The sequence below is a fragment of the Melanostigma gelatinosum genome, assembly GCF_949748355.1.
Source record: "Melanostigma gelatinosum genome assembly, chromosome: 11".
Classification (NCBI taxonomy): domain Eukaryota; kingdom Metazoa; phylum Chordata; class Actinopteri; order Perciformes; family Zoarcidae; genus Melanostigma; species Melanostigma gelatinosum.
The window spans coordinates 26,105,116-26,117,615 of NC_136644.1; the positions used below are offsets into that span (position 1 = coordinate 26,105,116).

A 12,500-nucleotide genomic window follows, 5' to 3' on the forward strand; every position below is an offset into this window, starting at 1 on the left:
GTGTGTGTGTGAGGTGTGTGTGTGTGTGTGTGTGTGTGAAGTGTGTGTGTGTGTGTGTGCTGTCTGTCTGTTGACGATGTTGGCCTTAACTGACGCTGCACTCCGTTTGAGTGGATGATCCTCACCACCATCATTGCAAACTGCATCGTCCTGGCTCTGGAGCAGCATCTTCCTGATGGAGACAAGACGCCTCTCTCTGAACGACTGGTAACACACACACTCACACACACACACACTCACACACAGATCAGTAAACACAACACGGGCCAATCACACCGAGACGCGGCTCTAAAGAAATGCGGTGCACGAGAGGAACGAAGCGTCTCGGTGAGACCGGCCCCTCAGAGAGCATGTGCACCGACAGAAAGACCTGAAAACACGCTGAGACATTTGACTTACAGTAGCAGAGCACACACACACACACACACACACACACACACACACACACACACACACACACGCATTCACCAGCGTGGTCTCCTCAAAATGGCGTTCCCACACGACAGAAATGCGTTTACGTTTTGAGGGAAGCGAATGTTCTTGTGCATTGCGTGAAATGAGGAGTAACATTTCGTCAGAGACCGTCGTTTGTGTCCCAAAAGGCTTTTACGGCCTAAAAACAAGCCTCGCCTGCTCTGTCCTTCGTTGTGGCTCAAAAACTGACGAACAGAGAAACGTTTGGTCAAATTTTGAACCAGAACATTCATTTTATGCTCAAAAATGTTACGATCCAATGAAGTTCGGCACAGAGAGTTCCATCTCTTCTCTGTTGGGAGGGAAGGAGACACTGGCTGGCGGAGATCTGCGCCCTGAGTGCACTTTTCTAATTTTAACTTTTCGTTGTTTTCTTCTAAATTCAAACCCCGTGTTTGAATCCGTGACACGTTCTGTTTCCTTTGAAACGTAATTGAGAATTTGAGCATTTCAGTTGTATGAGAATGTAACTTTACAGGAGACAGGGTTGAATAAACACACTGTACACAATGACAATACATTCTCACGGCGGTTGGTTTCAATTTAATTGTACAAAAATAATTTTGCATGATATCCTCTGAAAACTGACAATCTTCAGGATTCCTTTACGTTCAACTTCCCCAACAAACAAACTCCATGTGAACAGAAAATGACCCTTTTCTTCTTCTCTTCCTCTTCACATTCCTCCTCTCTTTCTGCTCTGCCTTTTACTCCTTCTCTCCCCCCCTCCCTGTTTCCTCCCCCTCCCTATTTCCTCCCCCTCCCTGTTTCCTCCCCTGCAGGAGGAGACGGAGCCCTACTTCATCGCCATCTTCTGTTTTGAGTCGGGGATAAAGATCCTGGCTCTGGGCTTTGCGTTACACAAGGGCTCCTATCTGAGGAACGGCTGGAACGTCATGGACTTCGTGGTCGTGCTCACCGGGTGAGTCCTCACAAATATCTCCGTCATCACTCCGGTTCTGTTTCAACGTCACTCGTTGTAGTTATTTTCTTGATATCTTCATTTTTTAAATTTCGTGTAGTTGTCATTTCCATGAGTTTTGACATTTTATTTTTATTTCTATGTGTCCCCCCCCCCCCCCTGAAATGTGCAGGATGTGTTGTGTTGCCATGGCTACCTGTTCCACTCTGGCGCGGGGTTAGTTGGGGCCATCGTTCTTCTTTATTTCCTCTCAGACTCCAGACTGCATCGTTTTGCATCACAGCGAGACACAACCAGGAGCTTTGTGTTGAACAGGGTGTCCTCTGTAGTGGAGGGCCGCCGGGCCAAACAAATATCAGTGAAATAGCACCGAACACACTGAGTCTTCATCTCACGTGCACTCTGCAGCGGAGCGCCGCCGTGCGTCCGTGAACGAGTGTGTGTGTGTGTGTGTGTGTGTGTGTGTGTGTGTGTGTGTGTGCGTCTTGTAGAAGCATGACTTCCTCTCTTTTCTGATCTAAACACACTCAGACACAGCAGAGGTCTGGTTTGACAAAGTGTGTGTGTGTGAGATCATGGCCACTCCCCCTCAGTCGCAGGGCTCCTTTAATGAGGACACACACACACACACACACACACACACACACACAGGCTGGATCAGAGCAGCACTGCAGGGAGCAGCAACCAGGGCAAAGTGAAATGTCACTTCTCCAAGAGACGGGTTTGTTGTTATGGCGATATCAGAGCGAGCGACCGCAGAGTTTCCTCCTCCTCCTCTGTCTCTCTCTTTCTCTTTCTCTCTTTCTCTTGTTCATCCCTCTCTCTCTCTCTCTCTTGTTCATCCCTCTCTCTCTCTTTCTCTCTCTCTTGTTCATCCCTCTCTCACTCTCTCTCTCTTGTTCGTCCCCCTCTCTCTCTCTCTTTCTCTCTCTCTTGTTTGACCCTCTCTCTCTCTCTTGTTTGTCCCTCTCTCTCTCCCTCTCTGTTCGCCCAGCTATAACAGAGGGAGGAGGTGGAGGAAGAAGAAGAGGACCATGTGACGATGTCTCTCCGTTCCCCTGGGCTGTGGATAACAGGACAGAGAGACAGAGGGAGGGAGAGAGAGAGAGAGAGCGAGGGGGAATAACAAGATGGGCTTGGCTGTTAAAGCGAGAGGAGCGAGAGGAGACGGCGAGCAGAGAGGAGGTTGAGCCGGAGGAGGAAGAGTGATGGGTGGCAGAGGTGAGAGTGATGTATGGAGAGGGTGAGGAAGGATGGGAGGAGGGAGGGAGAGAGGGAGGGAGGGGACGCAGAGACGGAAGAAAGGGGGCGAGCAAACGCCGAGAGGGAGTGTGTGTGTGTGTGTGTGCGTGTGTGTGTGTGTGTGTGTGTGTGTGAGCGCTGCAGTAACCTGCTTTTCCCTGCTCCCTGTGATCAATCACTCAGCTCAGCCTATATAACACACACACACACACACACACACTGCGTACACCCTCTCACACACACACGTGCACCGTGTTGGATCATTACCATGCATGGCCTATATTGCCAATTGCAGTCATATTTCAAGCGTTCATGTATATTCATATAAAACGTTTTTAATTGAAGTCGCGGTACACGAACAGAAGCCGGCGTATGTTAGCTGTGTGTGTGTGTGTGTGTGTGTGTGTGTGTGTGTGTGTGTGTGTGTGTGTGTGTGTGTGTGTGTGTGAGAGAGCGTGTTCCTATCTGTGTGAGGACACCCTCCGAAGGGTTCAGACTTGTTTTTTTGTTTAAGTTTGCATCTTTTTTCACAACGTGGGTTTAACCCTCAAGTAGTTGGTTTCACCACCACTTCGCAGTGAAAACAGCGTTGGTCGCTTGATCTAAAACCAAAAAACTGTGTATATTTGGAAGCCACTGAGGAATTACACATGTCGGTCATGAAGTCCTGAGAACTTGTACGGTGATAGTTTAGCTAAGTGGCACACAGCTGACATTTAATGCAGCTCGAGCGTTTACTTAAAAGTGTGGTTGAACCGGAGGATGACACCACAGATCAAGCAGCCATTGTGAAGCAACATTTATGAAATGCAGAAGGTGACATGTACCTTTTTTTAAACAAAATATATGTTTTCTTTTGTTGCTAAAAGCCCGCCCGCTTCAGTGTGCGGTGCTTTGTGCACGCCCACACGCCCTTGTGAACAGAAATAGAGATCACAGACACAAACGCACACCTACAGACACACGATGTGAGGGCAGCTGAAGTTAAGCCGGTTCACCATCACACCCACAGCGCTGACAGCCATTTGTTCTGCTTAAGTGTCCTGAAGCAACACACTTAAAGCTGTGATCAGCCCCAGCTCTGCTGCTCTCGACCCGACTCTACTTGACCTCTGACCTCTCTGGAAGAGAAGGAAAAAATAGAACATTTTAAGGTTTTCACCTTCAGGGGATCAATACATTTCACTCTTTGGTTTCCACCAACTCACGAGAACAACACATACTTTACACACAACTATCCGACGACATGACATGCACACAAACACCCGCAAACAAGGACACAGAAGTCCAGACGTCGTGTCCTCATGAGGTCCAAGAGTCTTGCTGGCAGGGGACGGAGGGACAGGTGGGCCAATCAGCCGGCCGGCAGAGAGAGACAGAGGGAGAGAGAGGAGGGGGGAGAGAGGTGAATGGAAAAACTGGAGGAAGATGAGAGACGCAGGAAAGAATGACGTGGGTGAACAGGAGAGGGATGAGTGTCTGTGTCATTGAAGGACAGGAATGGAGCCGGACTGACAAACAGCTGCTGCACCAGAGAATTAGGAAACACACACTGCAGCTGGAAAATGTGCCAATACAACGTGAATAAAGATCTCTTCCTCTGCTGCTGCTGTGTTCACACCAAACGCAAACATTGGCCTTGCCTTACTCGCGCGAGTTTGACCGCAGCGTCGAAATAACCACTTTTGCTGCTTTGTGTATTTTGTGGAAGACAGAGATGCGTCGCGTCCGGGTTCACAGCATCGCGATTGGAAGTTACCGTATTTGGAATGCGGAGGGGTGATGTAGACCATAAACTCATGTTTACAATGTTTACTGAGGTAATAAATCAAGAGAGAAGTAGAGTCATTTTCTATAGACTTCTATACAACCAGAGGAGTCGCCCCCTGGTGGACACTAGAGAGAATGCAGCTTTAACACATGAAGCTTCGGCTTCACTTTTCAGAACCGGAGGTTGCTTAAGCTCCAGAACCCTCCAGTGGCCAGAGGGTGTTTGCAGAAAAGCACGCGCACTCAGCAAGCCTTCCCCAGATAAATAACGGTTAATAAACATGTGATTAGAGGACAGAAGGGCGGGCGAGTGAAGACGGAGACGAGAGAGAAGAAAAGCCACCTTCCATTCTCCTTCGCCTGATCATACATGAAGTAAATGGAAAAAAAGGGAAAATGAGGGAGTTTGGTTCGGGGCGGAGGTAGAGAGAGAGAGAGTCCATCAGCTGAGTGTTAGCACTCTGCTGAGGTCAGCAATAATGTGTGAGGGAGAAAATGAAGAGAGGGAAGGAAAGAGGAAGAGGGGGGGGTTGAGGATGGAGAATGTGGTCAGAATGAGAGTGCTTGCATCCTGCCTCTGCCAATGAACGCGTCAGCAAACCAGGAGACGGGGAAGAGAGAGGGCAGAGAGGAATGAAAGGAGGGATCGGATGAGATGTTTGGATGGAAAGAGGAAGTGTCTTTGATGAAGTGAGAGGGTGAGGTCTCACGACACCAGCTGGTGGGAAAGATTCCCCAAACGCCGAAGGTGAAGAAACCGTTACAGTATCCCCCTTCACCTGCAACCCAACACCCCTCTGCACCGAACAGATGGGCTCTCCCAATAACAGAAAGTGATTGGGTCGTACCACCTTGGTGGCGGAGGACGGGGGGGGGGGGGGGGTTGAGTGGTGACATAACGGTCGGAAAGTGCTGCTTAATGTCCCGTATCTACAGGAGAGAGCTTGTGAGAGGCCTGGAGAGCATGCATCAGCTCATGACCCCGACTTTACTGCAAACAAGAGAATAATGACCACATCTATTTATTTGGTGCTTTTTTTTACTTTGCAAATATCTAAATATTTATAATTATAACGGTAGAACCGACGTACCCGATGTATTTGTGACTTATATTCAAACATATTCTTCAAATTCCTTAACTGTGCACCGTGTCACGCTGGAACATTGTCCGTCACGTGTGTGTGTGTGCGTGTGTGTGTGTGTGTGTGCGTGCGTGTGTGTGTGTCTGTGTGTGTGTGCGTGCGTGTGTGTGTGCGTGTGCGTGTGCGTGTGTGTGTGTGTGTGTGTGCGTGTGTGTGTGTGTGTGTGTGTGTGAGAGGCGGGTGAGGGCTCAGCAGGAGGCACTAAGGGGACAGGAGTTCACACTGTGATGACACATGGCACTCCCACACTATTTCCACACAATACACACATAAACCACGTGCACATACTCTCCCTCACACACACACACACACACACGGACACACAGCTCATGCACATGTCGGGGGCTGGATCTTGTCCCAGTCTCTGTCATGCTGTGAGTGTGTGTCTTTACTATTTTTTGCCAAAGCAGCCCAAAACTAAAAAATGCGTCAAGTCAGTGCGGTGGGGCTTAAAATCAACAAATCACACTGGTAGCCATTGTGCATGTAGCTGGGTAGTAAAGAAGATGGAAGTTGAATCGGGTATTTGTGTACTCTGTGTTTTAGTTAAAGGGCCGGCCTGCAGGATTTAGGGGGATCTAATAGCAGAAATGTTTTCATTCGTGTGTAATCACCTAAAAGCAGGAATGCTGTTCTTTAGTTTACAATGAGCCCTTCATAGGGAGCGGTCCTCTTCACGTAGTCCACCGTGTTGCATGATATGTTTGTACAGTAGCCCAGAACGGACAAACCAAACACTGACTGTAGAGAGAGACTTCCACATCGTTATTGGAGTCCGGCGAACGGCGTCTTAGAGTGAGAGGTGAGGTATTCAGGCGGTTGCAATCTGCAACCACACAAGATGCTGACGAATCCTACACACTGTCCCTTTAAGGCTCAATCAAAATGAGTCTAACTTCAGCACACGGAGGCTGCACTGTGGCTGTGTGTGATACGTTGTTCACTACTAGACGGATTTTAACCAATCAGAGTCGACTGGGGTTGAGTTCCTGATTGAACAGCATCTCTACATTTTAGAGAGTTACAAGGCTCCTTCTTGTGTGTGTGTGTGTGTGTGTGTGTGTGTGTGTGTGTGTGTGTGTGTGTGTGTGTGTGTGTGTGTGTGTGTGTGTGTGTGTGCGTGTGTGTGTACATGTTGTAGCAGAGAAAGTGGGTCGTCCATACTACCTGCAACGCATTCGTCTCTGTCATCAGATCGTACTGCGTGTGTGTGTGTGTGTGCAGAGTGAGCGCATGCACATGATGAGAGTGTGTTTGTATGCGGTAAAAGGATGCCCTCATTTGGTCAGTATGTGTGTGTGTATGTGTGTGTGTGTGTGTGTGTGTGTATGTGTGTCTGTGTGGCTGCATGCCAGGGAAGTTACGCTTGTGTGTACACACTGTACACTCTCACCGTGCACGAGAGCTGCTGTTGTGTGAGGGGGAAGTTGAGGTTAGTGTGTGTGTGTGTGTGTGTGTGTGTGTCTCTGTGCGTGTGTATGTGTGTGTGTGTGTGTGTGGGAGGGAGATGCGGGGGCTCGGAGGGGTTGAAAATCAATCGCTAGGAGACCCACTTCCCATCCCCGTTGCTGCGGCAATGCCGAGATTCCATCAATGAGCCAGTGCTGCGTTGCCCCGGCAACGCTTATGAATGAGAGCAGGTCGGTAACCGTGGAGACTCGGCGGTCGCCATGGCAATGCCGCGAGCGGGGAGAGACCGGGCGAAGTGAAGGCGGCGAGTGACCCCTGAGATCCTCCTCATCAGGGCCAGAAATCACCATCATCTTCATCATCATCTTCATCGTCATCATCTTCATCACCATCATCTTCGTCATCATCGTCATCATCTTCGCCATCATCTTCGTCTTCATCATCATCGTCTTCATCATCATCGGCATCTTCATCGGCATCATCTTCATCACCATCATCTTCGTCATCATCTTCATCATCTTCGCCATCATCTTCGTCTTCATCATCATCGTCTTCATCTTCATCATCATCGGCATCTTCATCATCTTCATCTTCATCATCATCGGCGTCATCATCATCATCATCTTTATCTTCATCTTCATCATCATCCTCATCATCAGTGTCCCTCTGTAGAGACAACAGGACATCACGCTTGTTTCCATCGGCTGCCGTGAAGCGATGATTGAGTTGAGATACGCAGACGATGACGTCATTTCTCCAGTCGGAGGACGACGTCGCCTAAAGAGTCGAACCTCAAGCGGTGAAAGAAACGACGTAGAAAACTCTGTTTTTTCTCTCTTCAGCGGAAGCAGAAGCTTCAGTGAACGTTGAGGTCGCGTGCGTCATGCGCGTTATGCATTCGCTCAATTTGTTTCCGTTGCACTTTGTTGCATTTTGCTTTTGTCGATGCACCAACTGTTTCACTTCACCAGCCAAACAAAGCCCAGCCACTCACCCAGGAGGCCGCTGTCGTGCCCCGTGTGATACCGGAAGTCATCGCACTGAGTAGTTCTGTTGCCTAAGACGCTTCCTGTGAAGACAGAAGATACTTTTTTTAAAACTGTGTTCATGTAACGAGAGGAAATTGACAAGCGGACTGCTGGACTTTCGTATGAAAACCAGGCGGCAACCTCCGGTTCTGCCGCTGTGAAAGTGTCTTAAAACCTGCATTCTCTCTAGTGTCCACCAGGGGGCGACTCCTCTGGTTGTATAGAAGTCTATGAGAAAATGACTCTACTTCTCTCTTGATTTATTACCTCAGTATTACCTCAGTTGCAGGCTTTCATAGGAAAACACACCAAAAATGAGGAGTAACATTTTCGCAAGACATCCTCCAAACCGTGGCGTGAGGACACGTTGCTTCACTCACATCCTTCATCTGCACCTCGCTCATTACTATTCATCAGCGAAGAGGTCAAACACAGGAAAGGTGAACACACTGTTAGCATATTATAGCACAGCTTAAGTTGTGTGTGCGTGTGCTTTACAGGTTGATTGTTTGGTGTTTCCCGGGAGTGAAAGCTTCTGTCATCACTGTCCAAACACCTTTCTCCCTCCTGCAGATGAGACTCTTTCTCTCTCGAGTCTCTGTGTCTCTTTGGGGGCTTCTCGCTCTCTCTCTCTTTATCTCTCTCTCTCTCTCTCTCTCTCTCTCTCTCTTTATCTCTCTCAGCAGTCGAATCTCACACTTTTGACACACAGGACTATCACTCTGTTTCAATCTGATCACCCTTCCTCTCACCCTCATGTCTCGCGGGGGGATGTTGGCTCTGCATTTCATCAGGGACGCTCATCTAAAGGAATGGTTTCGTGCATGTTGGTCATATTCAACTGTCGGTAAATAACAGAAAAGAGGGGAACTTGGGATTATCATTTACAATTAAAAATGTAAGATGTAAAAAAATTAAGTATATGTGCCTTTCTCACATGACAGCTGTATATATATTTCGATTTTTGATCACAAATACGAATTCAAAGGCTGTGTTTTAGATCGCATGCTAACATACCATCATGCTAAGTATGACGTATAAGTGAGAATGATGTGTGTTCACGATGCATAGCATTTGAGTATAAGACATGAGCTTAATCCTTATACTTAACTGCCTCACAATCAGCCGGCAACCTCCAGTTCCGAAAAGTGAAGCCAATGCAGAAGCGTCTTAAAAGCTGCATTCTCTCTAGTGTCCACCAGGGGGCGACTCCTCTGGTTGTATAGAAGTCTATAGAAAATGACTCTACTTCTCTCTTGATTTATTCCCTCAGTAAACATTGTAAACATGAGTTTATGTCTCAATCTCTAGTTTCAAGTCTTCTTCAATACAGCATGATGTTCATTTAGTACATTATGGTCCATTTAGAGTCACACAGACCATAAAGCAGGGGATGCTTTAGGGCGGGGCTTACAGTGATTGACAGGTCACTGCCGCTAACAGAGCTGTTGACGGCGTCTCTACGTCGCTCCTCCGCATTCAAAATATGCTCACTTCTTTTACTTGGTTGTGAAAAAACAAGATGGCTTCTCAGCAGAACTGGAGGTTCCCGCCTGGTTTACAGACGTGGATAACACAGACGTGTGTTTTAACACAGTTTATTTAAGATTACTGACACTGTGGCAAAATGAATTGGGCACTTCACATTACCTCACTACTCCTGAAGAGTAAGGAACATGAAAATATTAAATCAAATTGACAAAATAGATCAATAGTCATAATAGCAACATTAATGAGACATTTCTGCCTCTTTTCTCTCGTCGTCTTTTCCTTCTCTGCTACTCTCAGTTGTTTTTCTTCCCCTCCTTCCATTCTACTCCTTCACTGTCACCCCCCCCCCCCCCCCCCCCTCCATCCCCATCACAGCCGCCGCTCCCTCTACCGGCCGCCTCGGTGCACTGTGTGGGCAGGTTTCAGCCGTTGCCAGGGGTGACTGCATCCTGGAGGCTTTTAGTGTGTCTGAGAGGAGCGGACGGTGAATACTGAAGATCTGCTCGCCCGCCCCTCGAAATGAGACGTGACAAACAGAACCGGCGAAATGGGACGAACGTAAACAAAGAGAAAATGAACGACAGAGAGAGACAGAAAAAGGCAGAAATAAAAATTCTAGAGATCAAAACAGAACCTTTTTGGTCTTTTGCTGCATCCGTCGAATCAGCATGAATCCAACTCACTCAGTCTGACAAAGCATCCGACGCTTTCATGGTGCCAGTGGGGGGGGGGTAGCAAGAAACGGACACTTAAAAAAATCATTGAAACGTACAAAATATTGACAAAATTAGAAATGTATTAAATAAGAAAAGCCATATTTTGCACACTGTGAAGTGAAAATACTGGACGTGTGTAGCTGTGAACCCTAGCATGTAGATTAAACATCACAACGTCACACATGAGAACGTGAAGAACGCTCTCATGCTCTCAGCGTCGGGCTGTAGTCCGTACGCGTGTCCTGTTGGACCTTCACTCTTTATTTTTTGCTGAGGTCTGGTGTTTTTAGGGTCTGCAGCACGGCCTTTGAAATGTTTAAATATGCAAATGAGGCATTATCTAATGGCAGCTTTTGGAGGGCTCAGGAGAAAGTAAGGTTTTTATTTGACTTTCTCCTGAGCCCTCCAAAAGCTGCCATGTGTATTTTGGGTGTTTTCTTTCCACTCGTCTGGAATACAACATGTCTGCCCACGTTGTGCCCCCCCCCTCCTTCGTTACTCTCTCTCCCCCTACGAGACAGAGCGTGGAACCTTCCAGCCTGTTTCTGGCTGACTTTCCACCAGAGTTTCACACGTACGCACTAAAGACACATAAAGCGGTGCGGTCAGAGAGGACACGGGGAATGGGGCCGTAGTGGCGAGAGCCCTTACACTGTTACTGGATCACTGACTCAATCCTTTCTGTTGTAATTCTCAACGTTAACCTATAAGGTACACGTCAACGTTTATATTGGATGATCTGACCACAAGGTGTCCGCCCAGCGAGCTGCAGGATCATGATTTATTTTTCTGGTATGGCACAAATTTAAATATTGGTAGTTGTTGAAAAGATTTGGTAATTTCACAATTTGATAATTTGACAAAGCGATGTCCGCTGAAGGTCCACCTCCTCTCTTGTTCCGGAGTCTCGTAATAACCGTCGTACTCGGACGGACTTTCCTCATGGAAACTGTGAGAAATCAGAAATCTTTCCCGATAGAAGGTTTGAGAGGTAACAAGTTATATCATCAGCGAAATGCTCGTCCCAGTTCACTGACCTGTCTGGCTCAGTCAATTCTCAATGGACAATGTTTTTATTTGTATTCATCTAATCGACCACCTTTGTCCCTTCTAACTCCTCTCGGTAGGTGTTTTCTTCAGGTGTGAATCTCAAAGTGGAAACTGAGAGATTTTGGTGTGATCGCATTCATTTGTCGAAACATGCCAGTGTCGGTAGTTTCGGCACTCTGTTCTGAAATGAATGGGGCATCTTTCAGCTGATTGGATTATGTTTGAAAGACTGTGAAGTGACGTTGTTCTCTGTTTCCCCTCCCTCTGTCTTGCTGTCTCTCTGCAGTATTTTGTCGTCAGTGGGGTCTCAGTTTGACCTGAGGACACTACGAGCCGTCAGAGTGCTACGACCACTGAAACTGGTGTCTGGGATTCCCAGTAAGTGTTTCTTTGTGTGCACGCTGCCCATTTTCACTGGGAAATTTGACAAACCAATGCATGCATTGACTAAAACCCGTTGACAGTGCTCACCTTGTTGCTTGGTTTGCAGAAACAAGCCCATCAATAAGGAAGTCTCTGAATGCTTAAATAATTGAAATAAATGACCCCAAATCCGTCCACTATAACATATAACGTCGATCCTCTGACTGTGTCCTCCAGGCCTGCAGGTGGTGCTCAAGTCCATTATGAAGGCTATGATCCCGCTGCTGCAGATTGGCCTGCTGTTGTTCGTGGCCATCCTCATGTTCGCCATCATCGGCCTGGAGTTCTACATGGGGAAGTTCCACACTACCTGCTTTGACAAAGTCACACGTAAGAAAAACAAAGTCCAACAGCCGTTCCTTTTTCACTGCAGACCTTTTGACCTGCCATGGTGGGAAAAGCACCGGTTGATCTGTAACATGTGTTTGTTAGAATTAGCTTTCTGATCCAAACTGAATTCATTGCAACGTTGGATCTTGCTCTCCTTCATCAGGAGAGGTAGTGGACTCATTGCCGTGCGGCACAGAGTTGCCGTCGCGGCTGTGTCCGAACGGCACAGTGTGCGAAGGCCACTGGATTGGACCCAACTCCGGCATCACCCAGTTCGACAACATCCTGTTCGCCGTGCTCACCGTCTTCCAGTGCATCACCATGGAGGGATGGACGGAAATGCTCTACTACGTGAGTTAGCTAAAAAACGTCTCGTTCGGGGTTCGGTTGTACTTAGCTCCACCCTCTCGTGTCGCTTTTGGTTGCTTTAAACCAAGATGGCGACGGCCCAAAAACCACGATAGCAACGAACGGCTAAACGGCCAAACTCAAGTCTTCATAA

The 12,500-nt window shown here is 47.7% G+C and overlaps 1 protein-coding gene across 1 annotated transcript in view; it reads left to right on the forward strand.

Moving 5' to 3' along the window:
• Positions 1–108: 108 nt before the first annotated feature.
• The window catches only part of cacna1ab (calcium channel, voltage-dependent, P/Q type, alpha 1A subunit, b), a 72,750-nt gene continuing 60,358 nt past the window's right edge, over positions 109–12,500 (forward strand). Inside the window, 5 exon segments of the mRNA XM_079279326.1 lie at positions 109–207; positions 1,257–1,396; positions 11,532–11,623; positions 11,846–11,998; positions 12,162–12,349. Of these exon segments, the coding sequence (XP_079135452.1) occupies positions 115–207; positions 1,257–1,396; positions 11,532–11,623; positions 11,846–11,998; positions 12,162–12,349 (666 nt within the window). The 5' untranslated portion in view covers positions 109–114.